General features: G+C 46.0%; 1 protein-coding gene across 1 annotated transcript in view; it reads right to left on the bottom strand.

Annotated features, from left to right (window-relative positions):
• LOC142255557 (uncharacterized) overlaps window positions 1-22,254 on the bottom strand; it is a 76,150-nt gene that overhangs the window by 29,751 nt on the left and 24,145 nt on the right. The window contains exon 2 of the mRNA XM_075327069.1: window positions 2,285-2,770. Within this exon, the coding sequence (XP_075183184.1) occupies window positions 2,285-2,770 (486 nt within the window). The remainder of the gene's footprint in view (window positions 1-2,284; window positions 2,771-22,254) is intronic.

Genomic DNA, 22,254 nt, shown 5'->3' with positions numbered 1-22,254 from the left:
ATCAGTGTAGGAGAGAACACACAAACCATTCTCTCCATATTTCTGACATTGCTTATATCCTCTGCTATCACTTGAATGCAGGAGAACACACAAATCACACTCCCCACGCTTCTGACATTGCTTGTGTCCTCGGCTATAACTTGAGTGCAGGAGACAACACACCAATCACTCTCTCCATGCTTCTGACAAAGCTTGTGTCCTCTATCACGTCGGTGTAGGAGAGAACACACAAATCACTCTCTCCAGGCTTCTGACATTGCTTGTGTCCTCTGCTATCCCTTCAGTGCAGGAGAGAACACACACATCACTCTCTCCTCGCTGATGACATCGCTCGTGTATAGCTGAGTAGTAATATCAGCTGCAAAGAGATAGTGATTTGTGCTCTCTCCTGCACAAGAACAGTGATCACATAACGGAGCTGTATTTTCAGACTGTGCAGGCTCTGGGCAAACCAGCTCTGTCAATCAACATAGGAGCGACAGTAATTTAAATAAGTGGGTGGAACGATGCACTCAGGTATATAGCCATGCCAAGGGTACATCAAGCACCATTTGCATATATACAATAAACTATTTTGGGGCAATGGATTAGCGGAGTTAAAAACAAAAATTACAATTTTTATTATTATTCCACCTTCAAAACCATGTGGTTAGTTTTAAGAAAATAATTGTGTTGCAGATTCCCTAACTAGCCTCTTTCATACAGTAGTATTTTTGGTACACATGCTGTCCATTCTTTTTACGGATAGATCATGGATCCATTGCAATGATCGGGCCTTTTCACATGTTCTTGTCCATGAACCTATGGATGACATATGCCACCTTATGGCAAACAGAGGAATACATCAAGCCTTTACATTTGGGGATATGCTGGGAGATTTCCTTAGGCATGCACTATATAAATGTTGACATTGTCATGCAAGTAACAAAGCAAATTGCGGATGTGTCTGGCTCTATGTGCAGCTCCTTGTGCCGGTTGCTTTGTGGATGGGAGTCAGACCTGCTTGTCATAAAACACTGGTCAACTTGCTGGCTGTGTGGGGTGCATTGTGTACACGGACAGCACAATGACCAAAAATATGGTTGTCTGTGAGCCTGGAATCGCTTTTGGGATAATTTCATTAGCCTAAGCACCTAATGGATATAAAAGGAATGGGAAATATTAAAAAAACACCTAAATTCTTTTTCTCTGATGCATTTATGCCTTGTTCTCAAAAATTATATTACATTTTTTGTGGTTTTCGAGCTGTAATGAGATTGTCACATGGCTAATATTACAACGATACATACATTATGCATGTCATATCCCCTAATTACGCTCCTCCTATATACAATCTCTTGCCCGCTCTTGTCGTTTACACCTGAAGAACATCTTTAGAATCCGCCCCTTTCTCACCATGGAAACAACAAAAACCCTCACCGTGGCCCTGATCCACTCCCGCCTTGACTACTGTAACTCTCTATTAATTGCCCTCCACTTCACTCGACTTTCTCCTCTACAGTCCATCTTTAATGCTGCAGTCAGGGTCACCTATCTGGATAATCGTTACTCAGATGCTTCTGCTCTGTGCCAGTCATTGCACTGTCTGCCTATGTATCATAGGATCCAAATTTAATTGCTTGTTCTCACCCACAAAGCTTTTCACAGTGCGGCGCTCCCCACATCTCCACCCATATCTCTGTCTATCACTCTACCCATTCTCTACACTCCCCAAATGACTTTCAACTAACATCCACATTAATCCGAACCTCCCTCTCCCAGCTCCAAGACTTCTCCCGAGCTGCACCAATCCTCTGGAATGCTCTACCCCAAGAAACTATGACGATTCAAAACTTAGCTTCAGATGCTCCTTAAAGACACATCATTTTAGGGTGACCTATCACACTCCCTAATCGAAGTCAATTCATATATATCCCCTCCACTATTTCTCAGAACATAACTCCCCGTCAGACTCCACCGCACCCAAAAGTATCACAAAGATTGGCTGATGACCGGCTCATGCCGCATTATCTATCCCCCATTTCTCTCAGATGGCTAGACCATCGTTGTAAATAAGCAGCTGTACCTTGTCACCCCCACCTCACTCCATTGTAGATTATAAGCTCTTACGAGCAGGGATGTCATTATTTTTGCTTTAATTATTGTATTTTCTTTGACTTTTACATATGGATGTTTGTATATGATCCTCCTGAATTGTAAAACGCTGTGGAATATGTTGGCGCTATAGAAATAAAGATTATTATTTAGATATGAGATAGTCTCTAAAATGCAATTCTTGTCTTACTTTCCGAGGCGACTGTTGTCACTTGCTCTGGATCTTCCTGGATACTTTGGTCAGGAGAAGACGCTGGGGTGAAGCTTCCTGGACTATGGCTTTCTCCACAAACTGATGAGTCCAACAGCGTTTTCCATTTGCTGAACTTATCCACTCCACTTGACATGAACACTTTTTTGGTCCCTTGCTTGGCGGTCAGATGTAAGTTATGACCATAGAGCGTAAGGTAACCCCTCGGGTCACACATCCAGGCCTGGTTCCTTCTTCCCTCACAAGCTTCTATCTTCAGGGTGTGAAGGCTGTGGAACTTTATCACTGTTAGGCACTTGTCACTATGAACATTGATGATGGAGTTGGTGCCAAGCTCCCAGGTCCAGTACTGGTGATGAGAAGAAACTTTACACTTGGCCAGTGAGACTCTGCCGGTGTCTTCAGCCGCGTGGATACACTTCTCCAGCTGGAAGTTTCTTATCATAAAGTGCTGACCTTGGGTGACTGTGAATAAAAAAAAGCAATACTATAAAAACTTTGTCACATTTTACCCAATAATCATTCATTGTGGAGAGAAAAAAAAAATTCAGAAAATAAAAGTGTTCCTTATTACCTACTTGGATTACGGTAATGCCTTTATTTTTAGGCTTTCAACATACTTATAGAGATATTCCCAAAATCAGAGTTTGGTCTCAGCTTTCTTATGTACATAGTTAATAATTTGTGTAATACAACCTATTGTAGCGCGGGCGTCCCTACACTACCAGGCCTCTCCACAGCAGGGACGCCGACTCACTCACCACCATGACTGGACTGCACCCTGCATCGCCTCCTCATGTCCTTCACATGGGTATCTGCTGCCTCCTGCTCCTGGTGCCTGCGCACGCCGCACAGGTCTCCCAGGAGTGCACTTAGGGCGTGTGCGCCTTCCCTTATCATAAAGGACCAGCACCCTTTTACCTAGACCTGCCTCTCAGCCTATTGCTGAGAGACACTGCGTATTTAAGGTATCCTTCCACTAGGTGAGGGATTTGAGCAACATGCTCAGTCAGCTACTGTCTGTCTAACTAACTAGTTGTCAGGTCCTGTTTGTCCACTGCCCGCTACACATACCTGTGTCTCATACTTGTTAGTATCTGCCATGCTATCCATACGTGCCCGTATCTGCTCTCCTGTCTTTACCAGCTGTCCCGCCTGCACCTGTCAGCACTAGAGACTCTGCCTGTCCGTACCTGAGCACGTTCCTACCCCGGGGGTCAGTTACCACAGTCCCAGACACTGCTGTGACGCCCTGGCCGGACCAGGTAGTCACAAATAGGCCCCTGCACAACACCTTTCCCTCACAGGTGACATCAGCCACCTTCAAAACCCTAGTCACCCCCCCTCAGGGCTAGATGGACACACCAGGGGGCGGAACTAGGCGGTTGGAAGACGCCCACCAAGGAGTCTAGACAGTCCGGGGCGGGAAAGTAGTGAGTTCAGTTTAGAGTTCAAGTTGGAGAGGAGTGTGGGCTGGAGCTGTGTCCAGCTCCAGCAGAGGCGAATACCCCAAATTGAACGGCACCAGAGTAGGAGCCCTGGTGCCTTTGGCTAGGAGGCAGACGGCGGTCTCCGTCTGCAGGAGCCGGGAAGACGGCTCAGTGGAACCGAGGTGGACCGGGACAGGGTAGTGGCCCGCCGGTACCGACCCGGGGAACTGACTTGGAAACCGAAGCACACAGGGGGGTACACGGACCCTGAAGCCCGGACCAGAAGCAACTGGAACCAGCTAATTAACCGATTGAGGCCAGGACTAGAGGTCCTGTCCCACCCAAACTCCCTATTAGAAGACAACAGCCCAACGAGGGGGATAAAAGGCCACCGCCAGGGCTCAGAGATCCCACGGGCCAGCGTCTGTGGGCAAGGGCTCCTTAGGCCACATCCAGCCGGGAGCGGACTCCTGAAGTTGCAAGCACAGGCAGTCCACCATTACACAAAGGTGCAGGAGAAAGACTGAGACCACCAGCTGGGTGGGGGAACCAGAATGCAGCCGGCTGCGGGCACCAACCACCATCACCTTGGTTTACCAGAGACTCGTGTGTTTCCTTCAATAGTGAGTACACCAGTACCCTGCGGCCACCCATCTCCCTGCACCAACAAAGCACCCAACGGGTCCCGAGGCCACCATCCCTGCCCACAGAGGGGTTAACAACTTGCTGCACAACATCTCCCCCGGGTGCCCCGTAACTGCAGCGGTGGTGTTCAAACTCACCACATACCGTGGGTGGCGTCACGAACCTAGTACGGCCCAGCCCGTACATACAGTTAGGTCCAGAAATATTTGGACCGTGGCACAAGTTTTGTTATTTTAGCTGTTTACAAAAACATGTTCAGAAATACAATTATATATATAATATGGGCTGAAAGTACACACTCCCAGCTGCAATATGAGAGTTTTCACATCCAAATCGGAGAAAGGGTTTAGGAATCATAGCTCTGTAATGCATAGCCTCCTCTTTTTCAAGGGACCAAAAGTAATTGGACAAGGGACTCTAAGGGCTGCAATTAACTCTGAAGGCGTCTCCCTCGTTAACCTGTAATCAATGAAGTAGTTAAAAGGTCTGGGGTTGATTACAGGTGTGTGGTTTTGCATTTGGAAGCTGTTGCTGTGACCAGACAACATGCGGTCTAAAGAACTCTCAATTGAGGTGAAGCAGAACATCCTGAGGCTGAAAAAAAAAAGAAAAAATCCATCAGAGAGATAGCAGACATGCTTGGAGTAGCAAAATCAACAGTCGGGTACATTCTGAGAAAAAAAGAATTGACTGGTGAGCTTGGGAATTCAAAAAGGCCTGGGCGTCCACGGATGACAACAGTGGTGGATGATCGCCGCATACTTTCTTTGGTGAAGAAGAACCCGTTCACAACATCAACTGAAGTCCAGAACACTCTCAGTGAAGTAGGTGTATCTGTCTCTAAGTCAACAGTAAAGAGAAGACTCCATGAAAGTAAATACAAAGGGTTCACATCTAGATGCAAACCATTCATCAATTCCAAAAATAGACAGGCCAGAGTTAAATTTGCTGAAATACACCTCATGAAGCCAGCTCAGTTCTGGAAAAGTATTCTATGGACAGATGAGACAAAGATCAACCTGTACCAGAATGATGGGAAGAAAAAAGTTTGGAGAAGAAAGGGAACGGCACATGATCCAAGGCACACCACATCCTCTGTAAAACATGGTGGAGGCAACGTGATGGCATGGGCATGCATGGCTTTCAATGGCACTGGGTCACTTGTGTTTATTGATGACATAACAGCAGACAAGAGTAGCCGGATGAATTCTGAAGTGTAACGGGATATACTTTCAGCCCAGATTCAGCCAAATGCCGCAAAGTTGATCGGACGGCGCTTCATAGTACAGATGGACAATGACCCCAAGCATACAGCCAAAGCTACCCAGGAGTTCATGAGTGCAAAAAAGTGGAACATTTTGCAATGGCCAAGTCAATCACCAGATCTTAACCCAATTGAGCATGCATTTCACTTGCTCAAATCCAGACTTAAGACGGAAAGACCCACAAACAAGCAAGACCTGAAGGCTGCGGCTGCAAAGGCCTGACAAAGCATTAAGAAGGAGGAAACCCAGCGTTTGGTGATGTCCATGGGTTCCAGACTTAAGGCAGTAATTGCCTCCAAAGGATTCGCAACAAAATATTGAAAATAAAAATATTTTGTTTGGGTTTGGTTTATTTGTCCAATTACTTTTGAGCTCCTAAAATGTGGAGTGTTTGTAAAGAAATGTGTACAATTCCTACAATTTCTATCAGATATTTTTGTTCAAACCTTCAAATTAAACGTTACAATCTGCACTTAAATTCTGTTGTAGAGGTTTCATTTCAAATCCAATGTGGTGGCATGCAGAGCCCAACTCGCGAAAATTGTGTCACTGTCCAAATATTTCTGGACCTAACTGTATACGTCCTACATCCACCATCCCCCAACCCTTTTCATTCGGAGTGTCCGCGGGATCCCCCGGGTCCGGAGACCCTCTAGCCACCCACCAGAAGGCCCAGACCCGAGCAGTGGCAGGCTGCCGCCACAAGGGCGGCACACTGCCCTGGGAATGGCAACTGCCATCTACCCTGCAGTCGCTTAAAGGCCCCGTCACACTAAGCAACATCGCTAGCAACATCGCTGGTAACGAACAACTTTTGTGACGTTGCTAGCGATGTTGCTGTGTGTGACATCCAGCAACAACCTGGCCCCTGCTGTGAGGTCGTTGGTTGTTGCTGAATGTCCTGGGCCATTTTTTAGTTGTTGCTGTCCTGCTGTGAAGCACAGATCGCTGTGTGTGACAGCGAGACAGCAACAACTAATGTGCAGTGAGCAGGGAGCCGGCTTCTGCGGAGGCTGGTATCCAATGTAAACATCGGGTAACCAAGAAGCCCTGTCCTTGGTTACCCGATATTTACCTATGATACCAGCCTCCGCCTCTCTCACTGTCAGTGCCGGCTCCTGCTCTGAGCACATTTAGCTGCAGCACACATCAGGTAATTAACCCGATGTGTGCTGTAACTAGGAGAGCAAGGAGCCAGCACTAAGCAGTGTGCGCTGCTCCCTGCTCTGTGCACATTTAGCTGCAGCACACATCGGGTTAATTAACCTGATGTGTGCTGTAACTAGGAGACTGGGGGCTGGTCACTGGTTGCTGGTGAGCTCACCAGCAACTCGTGTAGCCACGCTCCAGCGATCCCTGCCAGGTCAGGTTGCTGGTGGGATCGCTGGAGCGTCGCAGTGTGACAGCTCACCAGCAACCTCCTAGCAACTTACCAGCGATCCCTATCGTTGTTGGGATCGCTGGTAAGTTGCTTAGTGTGACTGGACCTTTAGATAAGCCCCTGCCACATCAGGGTAAGTCCGGGTCCACCCAGGTGTTTCAGTGGGTCCACTCCCATTCGTCACCTCATCACTGGCGGGTGTTACACTTATTTTTAAATCTGTAGTGTTTTACAGTTATCATTCCCCAATGATGACTCCCTAGGCCTCTCTTTACCGTCTGTTGTCATTTGATCTGTCCTCCAGTAGTTTTAGTGTTGTTGGTCAAACTCAGATGACCCTAATGACCCTGTCTAATAAAACATCTGACCAGAGCTGGATTTAGGTCTTTCCCTAGGCACACCAACCTAAATATAAAATGTATGGAAAGTTTCCATACTCCATTGGAAACAGTAATTTAGTGGCAACAACTGCTGCAGAAATCTGCTTGGCTGCTGTTAACTTTTTCGGCATGTTACAAGCACTATTTTCTTTTTTTGCAGCTTTGCCACAAAGATGGTCTAGCGGACTTAAAACATTTGAAAATACAATTTCAGTGAAAAAGTTATCAGATAAAAGGCGGTCTTCATATTATGAGGCTGTTAGGACATTGAAAATAAACTTCAGTGATTATATTAGTATTAGTATTATATTGCTTATATTATAGTATTATATTATAGTATAATAATAATAATAAAAAATTATTATTACTATTATTATGTATTATATAATAATACTAGCTGTACTACCCGACTTCGCCCGGATTAATAACTGTTGTTAACAAAATAGAATGTATTAAAAATGTATTGTGCACACAAAAAACACAAAACAAATAGATAGAAATGTAATTATTAAAAGGCAAAAACTAAGCTAATAGAAGCATTTCACAACATATATTTCAACACCACAGATATTCCACACAGATTTAACTAAATTGGCCAAGTAATGTGCTCCGTCTGTCTCTTTCCAGGTCTGTCTCTTTCCCCGTCTGTCTCTTTCCCTGTCTGTCTCTTTCCCCTTCTGCGTGTCTCTGTCTGTCTCTATCTCTCTGTTTCTTTCCCCATCTGTCTCTTTCTATGTCTGTCTCTTTCCCAGGTCTGTCTCCCCGTCTCTTTGTCTGTGTCTTTTCCTGTCTGTCTCTTTCCCTGTCTGCCTGTCTCTGTCTGTCTCTTTCCTTGTCTGTCTCTATTTCTCTGTCTCTTTCACCGTCTGTCTCTATCAAGGTCTGTATCTTTCCCCATCTATCTTTGTCTGTCTCTCTAGCTGTCTCCTCCTTCCCTATCTGCCTGTCTCTGTCCCTGTCTGCATATATGTCTGTCTCTTTCCCCATCTGTCTCTTTCCCCATCTGTCTCTTTCCAGGTCTGTCTCTTTCCAGGTCTGTCTCTGTCTGTCTCTTTCCCTGTCTCTTTCCCTATCTGTCTCTATCTCTCTGTCTCTTTCCCTGTCTGTCTCTCTGTCTGTCTCTCTGTCTGTCTCTCTGTCTGTCTCTCTCTATCCGTCTCCCCACTGACATCTTATTACCTCACATATAAGCTTCTGATACTATGAATGTCTTTTGTTCCTATAGCAACCAATCACAGCTCCTACTAATAACCTGTAGTTCCAGGCTCCATTTACTTTAATGGAGGCATGTTTTTTGGAGAGTAACTGTAAAGCCCATGGTTAAATTTTCCTGTCAAAACATAGTCTACGACGTTCCCTGGGTCACATGAGGTGTCTGTGCAAAATTTTGTGATTGTAAATGCGACGGTGCGTATACACTTTTCGTTTCACTTTTTCCCCATTATGTAGATAGGGGCAAAATTGATTGGTAAATTGGAACGCGCGGGATTAAACTTTCACCTCACAACATAGCCTATGACGCTCTCGGGGTGTGCAAAATTTTGTGGCTGTAGCTGCGACGGTGCAGATGCCAATCCCGGACATACATACATACATACATACATACATTCAGCTTTATATATTAGATATATTATCTATATATATATAATTGCCTTATTCTGTCTGTCTGTCTATCTGTCTGTCTTGCTCCAAAATTGTGTCCTTACGGTGACACAAAGCTGATTGGCCGCTGGGCTCGCCATGGCCCCGCCCCCCCGCACGGATTGGCCGCTCGCCAAGGCTGCGCCCCCACATGGATTGGCCGGCCGCTCGCCCAGGCTCCACCACCCCCACAGATTGGCCTCTCGCCCCGGCACCCTGCAGGCATTGGCAACTCGGCCACGCCCCGCCCCCCTCATGCAATGCACGCTAGCTCTGGCCCCGCCCCCCCACGCATTTCCCGAACCGACATGGAGCTACGACTCCCAGGTGAGTACTGTACCCCCGGGAGCCGACATCAGTGTACGCCGCCAAACCAGCCGACACATACCCTCGCACTGCTGGGGCTGGCCGGCGTATGCTGGTGTGGGCTCCCGTGCGAGCGGGGGACGAGATACGCTGGTAACCATGGTAGCATAGTTATCAGCGCATCAAGGTCCTGCAGCGGCGGAACATACACACACGCACACACATAACAGCACACACACATACACACACACACACATCAGATCACACTCACTCTCACACACACCTCACACACACATCACATCGCATCCACACACTCACAACATCTTGGGATATCGCTTGCTTCTCGGCGGCGATACTGTGCTGTGAGCTTCCAGGACCTGCCGGAGGATCACATGGCCAGAAGCATGTAGTATCTCCGGATGTTGTGAGTGTGAGCGCGTATGTGCAATATCGTCAATGTGTGTGTGCGTGAGTGTATGCGATCGGGTGTGTGTGAGTGTATGCGATCGGGTGTGTGTGAGTGTATGCGATCGGGTGTGTGTGTGTGTATGCGATCGGGTGTGTGTGTGTGTGTGTGAGTGTATGCGATCGGATCTGTGAGTGTCGGCAGAGGAGCACGGCATGCTGGAGGAAGCTGGGAGGAGAGAGGCTGATGCTGGGGAGGCTGAGGCTGGGGTAGGCTGGGAGGAGAGAGGCTGATTCTGGGGACCGAAAAGGCTGATGCTGGGAGGAGAGAGTCTGATGCTGGGGGAGGCTGAGGCTGGGGTAGGCTGGGAGGAGAGAGGCTGATGCTGGGAGGAGAGAGGCTGATGCTGGGGGAGGCTGAGACTGGGGTAGGCTGGAAGGAGAGAGGCTGATGCTGGGAAGAGAGAGGCTGATGCTGGGGGAGGCTGATGCTGGGGGAGGCTGAGGCTGGGGTAGGCTGAGGCTGGGGTAGGCTGAGGCTGGGGTAGGCTGGGAGGAGAGAGGCTGATGCTGGGGACAGAAAAGGCTGATGCTGGGAGGAGAGAGGCTGATGCTGGGAGGAGAGAGGCTGATGCTGGGAGGAGAGAGGCTGATGCTGGGAGGAGAGAGGCTGATGCTGGGGACAGAGAGGCTGATGCTGGGGACAGAGAGGTTGATGCTGGGGACAGAGAGGCTGATGCTGGGAGGAGAGAGGCTGATGCTGCGGGTAGAGAGGCTGATGCTGGGAGGAGAGAGGCTGATGCTGCGGGCAGAGAGGCTGATGCTGCGGGTAGAGAGGCTGATGCTGGTGCAGCATGGGGGATGGAGCACGTTTGGGAGTGCGCAGCATGGCGGATGGAGCACGTTTGGGAGTGCGCAGCATGGCGGATGGAGCACATTTGGGAGTGCGCAGCATGGCGGATGGAGCACGTTTGGGAGTGCGCAGCATGGCGGATGCACCACGTTTGGGAGTGCGCAGCATGGCGGATGGAGCACGTTTGGGAGTGCGCAGCATGGCGGATGGAGCATGTTTGGGAGTGCTCAGAATGGCGGATGGAGCACGTTTGGGAGTGCGCAGCATGGGGGATGCAGCACGATGGGGAGTGCGGAGTATGGTGGATGGAGCACGTTTGGGAGTGCGCAGCATGGCGGATGGACCACGTTTGGGAGTGCGCAGCATGGCGGATGGAGCACGTTTGGGAGTGCGCAGCATAGGAGATGGAGCACGATGGGGGGTGCGCAGCATGGGGGATGGAGCACGATGGGAAGTGCACACCTCCCCCCAACACACACACACACACGCGCGCGCGCACTGCACAACACACCACACACACACACTGGGAACCACAAACAACTGCCCTACACAGACACCCACACACACAGACAACGCTGCACACACACAACACCCAACACACAAACACCGCGGCACACACAAATATACGCACATACCGCACAACACACACATTGCACAAAACATACCTCCCCCCAAAACACACCACACACACACAAACCGCGCAACACACACACACACAACGCTACAGACACACAGCGCTCCACAAACAACGCAACACACATACAACACCGCTCTCACCCCCGCCACACCCAGACAACACCCAGAACATGTACAGCCCCTACACAAACACTTGGTAACTACACACAACAACATCTATATATATATATATATAACAAAAATCATACATGAACTACACAATACGTAAATTCTAGAATACCCGATGCGTAGAATCGGGCCCCCTTCTAGTATATAATATAATAATACTAGCTGTAGTACCCGGGCGTTGCCCGGGATAGTAACTGTCCCTCTGTCTCTCTCCTAGTGTCTGTCTGTCTCTGATGTCTGTCTGTGTCTTTGTCTGTCTGTATCAGTCTCTCTGTTTTTCTCTCTCTATCTCTGTATCTGTCTGTCTCTCTCTGTCTCTGTGTCTGTCTGTCTCTCTCTTTCCCCTTCTGTCTCGTTCCAGGTCTGTCTCTTTCCCCGTCTCTCTTTCTCCGTCTCTCTTTCTCTGTCTCTTTACTTGTCTGTCTCTTTCCTTGTCTCTGTCTCTCTGTCTGTATTTTTCCCTGTCTCTCTGTCTCTTTCCCTGTCTGCCTCTCTTTCCCTGTCTGTCTGTGTCTATCTGCCTCTGTCTGTCTCTTTTACTGTCTGTCTCTCTCTGTCTCTTTCCCTGTCTGTCTGTCTCTTTCTGTCTCTGTCTCTCTCTAGCCGTCTCTCCACCGACATCATATTACCTCACACATAACCTTCTTATACTAACAATGTCTTTCATTTCTATAGCAACCAATTACAGCTCCTATTAATAACCTAACAGCTCGCAGCTCCATTGACTTTAATGGAGGCAGATTTTTTGGAGAGTAACTGTAAAGCGCGGGGTTAAATTTTCCTGTCAAAACATAGTCTATGATTTTCCCGGAGTCGCATGGGGTGTCTGTGTCTGCAAAATTTTGTGATTGTAAATGCGATGGTGCGGATTCCTTTAGTGGACATACACACATACTCACACACATACACATACACATAGATACACTCAGCTTTATATATTAGATTATTTTATATAGTACTAGAAGGTGGCCCGATTCTAACGCATCGGGTATTCTAGAATTTATTGTGTAGTTAATGTATGATTTTTGTTATATATATAGATGTTGTTGTGTGTAGTTGTCAAGTGTTTGTGTAGGGCGCTGTAAATGTTCTGGGTGTGGGGGGTGAGAGCGGTGTTGTTTGTGTGTTTCGTTGTGTGTGTTGCGTTGTTTGTGGAGCGCTGTGTGTCTGCAGTGTTGTCTGTGTGTGGTGCTGTGTGTGTTGCGCAGTTTATGTGCGAGTGGGTGTGGAGTGCGTGTGTGTGTTTTGGGGGAGGTATGTTTTGTGCAATGTGTGTGTGTTGTGCGGTATGTGCGTATATTTGTGTATGCTGCGGTGTTTGTGTGTTGTGTGTGTGCGGCGTTGTCTGTGTGTGTGGGTGTCTGTGTAGGGGGGTGTTTGTAGTTGCCAGTGTGTGTGGTGTGTTGTGCGGTGCGTGTGTGGCGGTGTGTGTGTGTTTTGGGGGGAGGTGTGCACCCCCCATCGTGCTCCATCCCCCATGCTGCACACCCCCATCGTGCTCCATCCCCCATGCTGCTCACCCCCAATCGTGTTTCATCACCCCATTCTGGGCACCCCCCATCGTGTTTCATCCCCCCCATTCTGGGCACCCCCCATCGTGCTCCATCCCCCCATGCTGCACCCCCCATCGTGCTCCATCCCCCATGCTGCGCACCCCCCATCATGTTTCAACCTCCCATTCTGGGCACCCCCCAACGTGCACTATCCCCCATGCTGCACCCCCCCATCGTGCTCCATCCCCCATGCTGCGAACCCCCCATCGTGTTTCATCCCCCCATTCTGGGCACCCCCCATCATGGTCCACCCCCCATCGTGCTCCATCCCCCATGCTGAAAACCCCTCAGAGAGGAGTATAATAGGAGGAGTATAATGGGAGGAGTTGTCCTGGGGGGAGGTGTACAGGTGCCCAATGTGTGCGGGGGGCGTGGCCTGGCGGCACAGTGGGGGCGTGGCCTAGCGGCATAGTGTGAGGGGCGTGACCTAGCGGCATAGTGTGAGGGGGCGTGGCCCAGCGCCAGTGTGAGGGGGCGTGGCCTAGCAGCAGTGTGAGGGCGTGGCCTAGTGGGATCATGAGAGGGCGTGGCCTAGTGGGATCATGAGGGGGCGTGACCTAGCTGCATAGTGTGAGGGGGCATGGCCTAGCAGCATAGTGTGAGGGCGTGGCCTAGTGGCATAGTGTCAGGGGGCGTGGCCTAGCGGCACAGTGTGAGGGGGCGTGGCCTAGCGGCAAAGTATGAGGGGACGTGGCCTAGCTGCATAGTGTGAGGGGCGTGGCCTAGCGCCAGTGTGAGGGAGCGTGGCCTAGCTGCATAGTGTGAGGGGGCGTGGCCTAGCGACATATTGTGAGGGGGCATGGCCTAGCGGCATAGTGTGAGGGCGTGGCCTAGCGTCATAGTCTGAGGGGGCATGGCCTAGTGGGATCATGAGAGGGCGTGGCCTAGTGGGATCGTGAGGGGGCGTGACCTAGCTGCATAGTGTGAGGGGGCATGGCCTAGCAGCAAAGTATGAGGGGACGTGGCCTAGCTGCATAGTGTGAGGGGCGTGGCCTAGCGCCAGTGTGAGGGAGCGTGGCCTAGCTGCATAGCGTGAGGGGGAGTGGCCTAGCGACATATTGTGAGGGGGCGTGGCCTAGCGGCATAGGGGAGGGCGTGGCCTAGCTGCATAGTGAGGGGGCGTGGCCTAGCGGCATAGTGTGAGGGGCGTGGCCTAGTGGCATAGTGTCAGGGGGCATGGCCTAGCAGCACAGTGTGAGGGCGTGGCGTAGCGACATAGTGTGAGGGGGCATAGCCTAGCGGGACCGTATGAGGGGCGTGGCCTAACGGCATAGTGCGGAGGCGTGGCCCAGCAGCATAGTGTGAGGGCGTGGCCTAGCGGCATAGTGTGAGGGGGCGGGGCCTAGCGGTACCGTGTGAGGGACGTAGCCTAGTGACACCGCGTGAGGGGGCGTGGCCTGGCCAAACGGCCAATCCATGCGGGGGCGGGGCGAGGCCGAGCCCAGCACCCAATCCGTGGGGGGGTGGGGCCAGGCCGAGCCCAGCGGCCAATCCGACGGTTGTGACTGTAAGGACACAATTTTGGAGCAAGACAGACAGACAGACAGACAGAATAAGGCAATTATATTATATAGATTATAGTCTTATATTGACAGTATTAGTTCATATTCCTGACAGTGAAGGACAAAAACCAGCAGTTGTTCACTAACTCAATGCTTTTCTAACACATTTGAACAGATTAGAAATGGTTTTAATGACCATCATTTGGGAAGATATCTTAAAAAACATCAACTTGTTAATCAAAACAGTTCAAGAACCTGGAATAGAGTTATGCACAATCGCTAACTTATATGACGGATATGCAATACTTGGCTAATATTCGAAATGAAGAAAAATTCAATTAGTTTGAAAAGGCTGCAAAAGAGCTTCTTCCGAATGCAGAGTGTAAACAAAGCTTAGACAGAAAATGCTAAATAAATATCTGGTTTGAAGGAGAAACAGAAAAGGAAATAACTGCAAGAGACACTTTTCGAGTCCAAGCATTTTATACTATCGTTAACATACTAATGACAGAGATGAGGAAAAGGCGTTTGGCATACAGGAAGAGCCCGGACAGGTTATTCCCTTTCTATAGGATGGGTTGGACCCTTGACCAATCCTAAGAACAGGATTCCGAAACCTCGAAAAAAGGACTCCATCTTGAATGGAACAATATGAATGGGAAAAGTTGAGATTTAGGGAAAAGTCCTTTAATTGAAAACTCCATCCATTGCATCTGCCAATAACATTAGCCAAATATCTTTGACCAAACAGGTCTCAAAAGTCATAGACAAATATGGTAGGGACTTTTTACATATAGAAACAAGTCCGGGGAACTAACACTCCTGTGACTGTTCAAGGACTAATTAGCATAGGGACAGCGAGGTTTACACTGACAAGCAAAAGGGTAACACTGTTTTGAACTTTTGCCTTTCAGGCTCCATATCTCACCATTCACTACAACTTTGCACATAAGACAACCTTCATTTTATAGACAATCATCTTGGCCATCTCATACATACATTTGACTTGTAACTATTTAGCATATGTTTAGTTATGCAGATTCTTGTCATGTCACTGCATTTGCTCCTAAAAATCTAGTTAAGTTTGTATTATTTGTTAGTATTCTGTAAATCCACTTTTGGCTTTCAGCACTGCCTGAATCCTTCTGGGCTCATAATCAGATTCAAGCATGTCTACACCAAAATCTGATCTACAGGGTCTCTTCTACACAGTCCCAATGTTGTTGTATACTGGTCACTCACTTGGGGATGTGCACAGCTTTTTCTTAAACTCTACCCTGAAGTGTTCAATTGGATTGAGGTCTGGGGACTGTGGGGCCAATCAAGCTCCTCTACTTCATTGTCATTGAACCATTTCTTCATCAATCTCTACATATGCTTTGGGTCATTGTCCTGCTGGAACACTATGTCATCCTTTTCATACCCATAGTACTCGAGTGTATGAAGTAACTCATCCTGTAGGATTCTCACATACAGCTCAGCATTGAGACCACCATCAATCCTTGTCAAGTATCCAACGTCTTTGGCTGAGAAACAACCCCATATCATCAGGCTTCCTCCACCAAACTTGCCGGTTCCTTCAATTTCTTGATCCGTTAACCTCTTTTTCCCTTGTTTTTTCCAGACCCATTTGCACCCATCAGAGCCTAGTCTACTGAGTTTTGTCTCATCGCTCCAAATCGCCTGTTTCCAATCTTCTACTGTCCACTTTTTGTACTGCTATGTAAACTTGAGCCAAGTCTTCTATGACAATATTGAAGTCGAGGCTTCTTCACCTTTTTCGGGCCACCATTCGAGACTTGTGTAAAATGCGTCACACGGTGCTTGCATGGATATCTGTGATCTCACTATCATGAAGCACACAAGCCGCCTCCACTGCAGTGTTTGTTGTGCAAGAACTGATAGAACCTTGTGATGAGCTGACTTGTTGACTCCAATAATTGGCCTGGACATACACCTCTTGGCTTTTGAATACATTGAGAGACTTCATTTCATATGCTTCCAACTGTCATCCAGCACTATTGTATTATTGGGGACATCCAGGCCTTTTTGAGTTCCCAAGCTCACCAGCGTGCTCATTTTTCTGAAGAATGTACCAACCTGTTGGTTTGGCCACTTCTAACATTTCTGCTATCTCTCTGATGGATTTCTTCTTTTTTTCAGCCTAATAATGGTCTGTTTCTCATCCACTGAGAGCTCCCGTGACCGCATATTGTGGGTTCAGAGCAACAGCTTCCAAATGCAAATGCTACACCTGGAATCAGCTCCAGACATTTTACCACCTTAATTGATAATGTTCTAATGAGGGTATTGCCCATGCAGCCCATTGAAGAGCTTTTGAGATAGTTGACCGACTTTTGGTTCCTTGAAAAACAGGCAGCTCTATATGAAAAAGCTGTAATTGCTAAACCCTTACTCCAATTAGTATGTGATACCCACAATTTAAAGCTGAGATTTTGCACTTTAAGCCCATATTGATTATATAACAATATTTTGAATATTTATCATGTTTTTTTTAAGTGAAACTACTGTACCACAGTTGTGAAAAAGTATACAGTTTTTATTATTACAAAAAGTGCAAATATCAAAAATCACATGTGATGACAATTAGTAGTTAGACATACATAGTTAAAATCCAATTAGATGAGACAGAGAGAGAAAAAGGTCCCAGGGAGGGAGACAGACTACCCCTTAACTAAAACTGGTAAGAAAGTAGTATTACTATATCCGGGGGGGAGGGGGGGGCATATAAGTAACCAAAAGATATCAATAGTATACCCCCTGGGCTAGTGGAGTGATGGAATGTCCATACATTAAACAGTAACCATCAGGATAAGGTCCAAATCAGGGCCTGAGTACACCAGTATGTAACACCACCAGAATAATCTCAGAAAAAAAAAAGAAAAGGTCATATAGTGGTGGGTAAATTGGCACCTGAAGGACCTACCTGTGGTATGTATAGCACCCAGAAAGGGAGTCTTTCAGCCTCACATGTGGACCCGGTCCCGACACGTGTTTCGCATGTGCTTCAACAGGACCCCGTTGAAGCACATGCGAAACACATGTCGGGACCGGGTCCACATGTGAGGCTGACAGACTCCCTTTCTAGGGTAGTCTGTCTCCCTCCCTGGGACCTTTTTCTCTCTCTGTCTCATCTAATTGGATTTTAACTATGTATGTCTAACTACTAATTGTCATCACATGTGATTTTTGATATTTGCACTTTTTGTAATAATAAAAACTGTATATTTTTTCACATCTGTGGTACAGTAGTTTTACTTAAAAAAACATGATAAATACCCCTTCTTGTTCACAAGTTTTTGTATGTATTCTATGGGATCCATGTATATTACAACAAATATGAGGTCCGCTCTACTTGGTCTCTGTTTTTCTAATATTTTGAATATGTTTTGGTGACACTGTCCAAATATTTCTGGACCTAACTGTAGTATCATCCTTACATATCATCTCTTTTATTATGCATACCACTTGTTTTTAACACAGCATTTTTCTAGTTATGTATGGCGCCATCCCTTATTATATAGTGTCTTCTGTTATGTACAGCACCATCCCATTATTACATAGTATCATACCTTGTTAAGTATAGCATTGCCCCTTACACAGCGTATTCTCATTATTTTGTTATTCACAGCGCCCTATCTTTAATAGATAGTCCTCTCTTGTTAGATATAAAATAACTGCTGATGGAGCAGCAGCTGATCCAAAAGACCAGTTCATCTGCCTCCTCCATAACAAAACAGGCTTTACCATATTTCCTCAGCAGTCATTTGATTTTATATCTAATAAGAGAGGACACTATAAAATTAAGACAGAGCGCTATAAAATAATAAAAGAGGAACTAATATTTCAGGTACAGTCCTTTACCCAACAAGAGAGGACACTATGTAATAAATGAAAGTAATATACAGTACATAACAAGAGTAGACTATGTAATCTATATATATATATATAATCTGTAGGTTTGTCCACATAAAAGGAAGGGGGCCCAAACACACTTCTTGCACAGGGGCTCTGCCCCTTGTTATATTGTTATATTATATTATACCACCTGTTATATTGCAGTGTGCAATGCTCATACATGTTCCATCACTGATATAGACTGAGATATCGGTGATAACAGTAGGTGCCTTCTCTAATGTTGCATGTGATAATGGAATACGCTCATTTTTGTTCTCGCTTTTATGGGAATTCTTATAACATGTTGTGTGTCCAGAAATCATTTTCACTAGTGTGTGTTTGTTCTCATATCAGCGCAGATTGTGAGCTATGGATATACTGATAAGAAATGTAAACATTGGCCGCTATACATAAAAGTTGTTAGGAGCCCAGAGGGAAGGCCATTGTCTCGCAGATCACAAGATGGGAAGAAACAGTAACATTAAGAAGTCAGACAGGAAATACCTGCTCCTGCCGGATACACACAGCAAAAGGACAATGAGGTTATATATTTGCTATGCAAATTATTTCTGATCTGTTTGTCGGATTTCTTCAATATATCTAATTCCATACTTTCTAATAAATTTATTAAGTTTAATTGTGCACTGACATTTAGGCATGTGAATGTCATACACAAGGGGGTTCCACTTACGATCCCGAGTATGAGCCAGAAGAAAAAGCCGTTCTACAAGGGGATCTCCCTTTCCAGTGCACTCAAAGGGGTTGTCCACAACTCGGACAACCCCCCTTCTCAATCAGTGTGTACAAAAGAATAACACCTATACTCACCTCTGGTGCCGGCACTTTTCCAGCGGTGTTGGCACTGCCTCTTCCTGCAATTCACTCTCACCCGCTTCACTCTCCTTTTCTATGAATGTAATTGCCATCCGCAATCAGTGCGAGGATAGCCAAATATCTCACTTAGGCCCTGTGTGCACGCTGCAGATTTACCGTGGATTTTGCCGAGGATTTTCCGCGTAATTGCTGCAGAAAAAGTGTCTAACATTGCTCCAGTCATTCCCCAGCAAATCCTGAGGGTTTTAAAAAAATGCTGTGCGCACACTGCGTATTTTTATACCCATGGATTTACCCGCGGATTTTCCGCTGCGGAATTAATGAGTATGTCACTTCTTTTCCACAGGTACCTGCGGTTTTTGCCATAGATAATGGTAAAAACCGCAGGGATCAACTTGCGGAAAATCCGCGGTAAATCGCAGCAAAAACGCGGATGCGGTTTTACCGCAGTTTTTACCACGGGTGCGGGATTCTTTCAGAGGGTCCGGGTTTTTTTTTTTTTAAGAAAAAGGCACTTTCTAGTGCGCACATGGCCTTAGTCTGGATGTCTGATTTCTCCAAAGGAGGAAGAATGAAGCCGGTGCTGATTGGCAATAGGGATCACCTGACATAACAATGCTATGTAATCCCCAAAAGAACAAGTGTCGACACAGCTTGAATGGTGCCGGAGGTGAGTTTACTGTAGTTGTTGGTCTTTTGTTGGGGGTAAACAAGGATTGAGAAGGAGTTGTTTGAGTAGTGGAAAGCTGGATCAAGCATTAAATGGACGGCCAGGTATCTGAATGGCCTAAATTTAAGCTATATGCACATGACTTATTTTAAACTCAAGTAAAAGACGCTTTAGGAAACTCTGGAGTTTATTTTCCTGATGGATCTTTTGTGTCGCTTTCTCAGTTTGAGTGTATTTTTCTGACAGTTTAACTGCTTGAGTTTTTTGGGAGAGTTTTCTCATGGTTTTTGTAACTTTTTTTACTGTTTTCTTATTCCTTTGAATAATGAAAAAACCACTAGTATTTTTTTTTTTAAAAAAAAAGCAAAAACGATGACAAAACACATCTAGGCATGTCTTAAGATTTCCCTTTGACCTGTATTGTAAAGTACAAAGTGTCTTCTGAGTATCCGAGTAGAAAGCACCTGAAGTAAGGACAAGTAATTTCTTTAAACCATTGGACATTTTTAGAAAGAAAAGGTTTAAAGACATTCAAATGCCGGAACATATAAACAGCAAGTCAATTTTTACATACAAATGTAAATATTCTTTCTTTTTAGCATTTTCTAATACTTTTTTTCGGGCAGATTCCAAATCTGAATCCACTTGACAAACACTTTATGTGCACATACCCTTCAGACTATGTTCAAATGGAGCTTTCGGAGGATTTTTTTGGCAGTGGTTCCTCTTGATAATTAGTCTAAAATACTTGAAAATCTCTTCCTATGCATTATTATGAAAAATCCACCAAATAAAGAGTTTTTTATTTTACCTTTTTTATTTTTTTTATCCTGAAAAGGTTTTGAAAAACTTCTGGTGGGAAAAATAGTGCTTGTGACTTGTTTGAAGTAGATCCTAAAGAAAACTCTGCAAATAAAAGCTGAAAAAAACCAAAACCTATTTCCTCTAAACTCTTCAAAAACTCTTAAGGAAATGAAAAACTTCTAATATGTCCAAAAAAAAGAGGATTATGAAAAACGTATTGTTTTGAATGCCCCAAAAAACTTTGCCTTATGCTACAGAAAACCTGTGAGACTAAACGTGGCAAATATTATTTGATTATAAAAATTGATAATGTTAATGAATATGAACTGTATAGTTCTACATTATTTCTGGAGATCTATCAAGGAACTTATCCTTGAAGTGAATGTTATTTTTCAGAAATCCCATTCAAATATTAAGGTAAAAAAAATGTTTTTTTAGGGGGTTCATAATGGGGTTTTTTGGCCTTTTTCTCATCCCTAGAATTGCTCCTTTAAAAGGAAAAATGCAATAACAATAAATGCAAAAATGTATATACAGTTTTTTATTCTGCAGTGATCTGATCCTTTGCCACAATGCCATTATCAGGATGAACTACGATTACATTTTTATTTCCAGGGATTTGTTGCTTATAGATAGGAAAATTTGTTTGTGCAGTGTGATAGTTCACCACTAGATGGCAGTAATATTTTAACACTTCGGGTACCTGTTCATACATCTGGGCATATCATTGGTTCAACCTGTGCACATCATTGGTTCACCCTGTGCACAGGGGCCCAAGAGGTAAGAGAGCCCATGACTACCTCCAAGTCAGGTGGAATTGTGTATTTGGAGTTATTGCACTGAAAAGGGCCCCTATAGACAGTGGTGTAACTAGAGTTTGATGGGCCCCCGTGCAAAATTTGTCCCCCCCACCATACACCAATAGTCTGGGTAAATGAAATGACATCGACACTCGAGGTATGGGACATTGACGCTGACACTTGGGTCTTTCCTCTTTTCCTCAGCACCGAGGTTTCCCATGATCTGAAATCCCTTTTTCTATCAGCACCCAGCCTTCCTGTGTTCTGATATCCATCTTGTCCTCAGCACCCAGCTTCCCCATGCTCTGCTATACATCTTTCCCTCAGCACCCAGCTTCCCCATGCTCTGCTATACATCTTTCCCTCAGCACACAAAACTTCACACTGCATAATTGCTTGCATACAGAATAATGGGCCTCTAAAGTATAAAGGCTTCCTCATAACTCTCCAAATACTATAAAGGCCCCCACATAGCTTTCCATGTAGTATAATGGGTCCCACATAATGCTTCATAAATTAGAATGCAGCGCCATAGTCCTCCAATTATAATGCACCTTCCATAGTCCTCCATATATTATAATTCACCCCATAGTTCTCCATATATTATACTGCACCCAGATAGTCCTCCATGTTTTATAATGCACCTACATAATTATGTATAAGGTAGCCTCTATAATTCTCCCTATATTATCATGCAGCCCCCATAGTCCTGCATGTATTCTAATGCTGCCCCATAGTCCTCCATATATTACTGTATA

This window comes from Anomaloglossus baeobatrachus, chromosome 1 (genome assembly GCF_048569485.1).
Source record: "Anomaloglossus baeobatrachus isolate aAnoBae1 chromosome 1, aAnoBae1.hap1, whole genome shotgun sequence".
Taxonomy (NCBI): Eukaryota; Metazoa; Chordata; class Amphibia; order Anura; family Aromobatidae; genus Anomaloglossus; species Anomaloglossus baeobatrachus.
The sequence above is the reverse complement of the archived record's forward strand: the minus strand, read 5'-3'. Positions and strand labels throughout refer to the sequence as shown.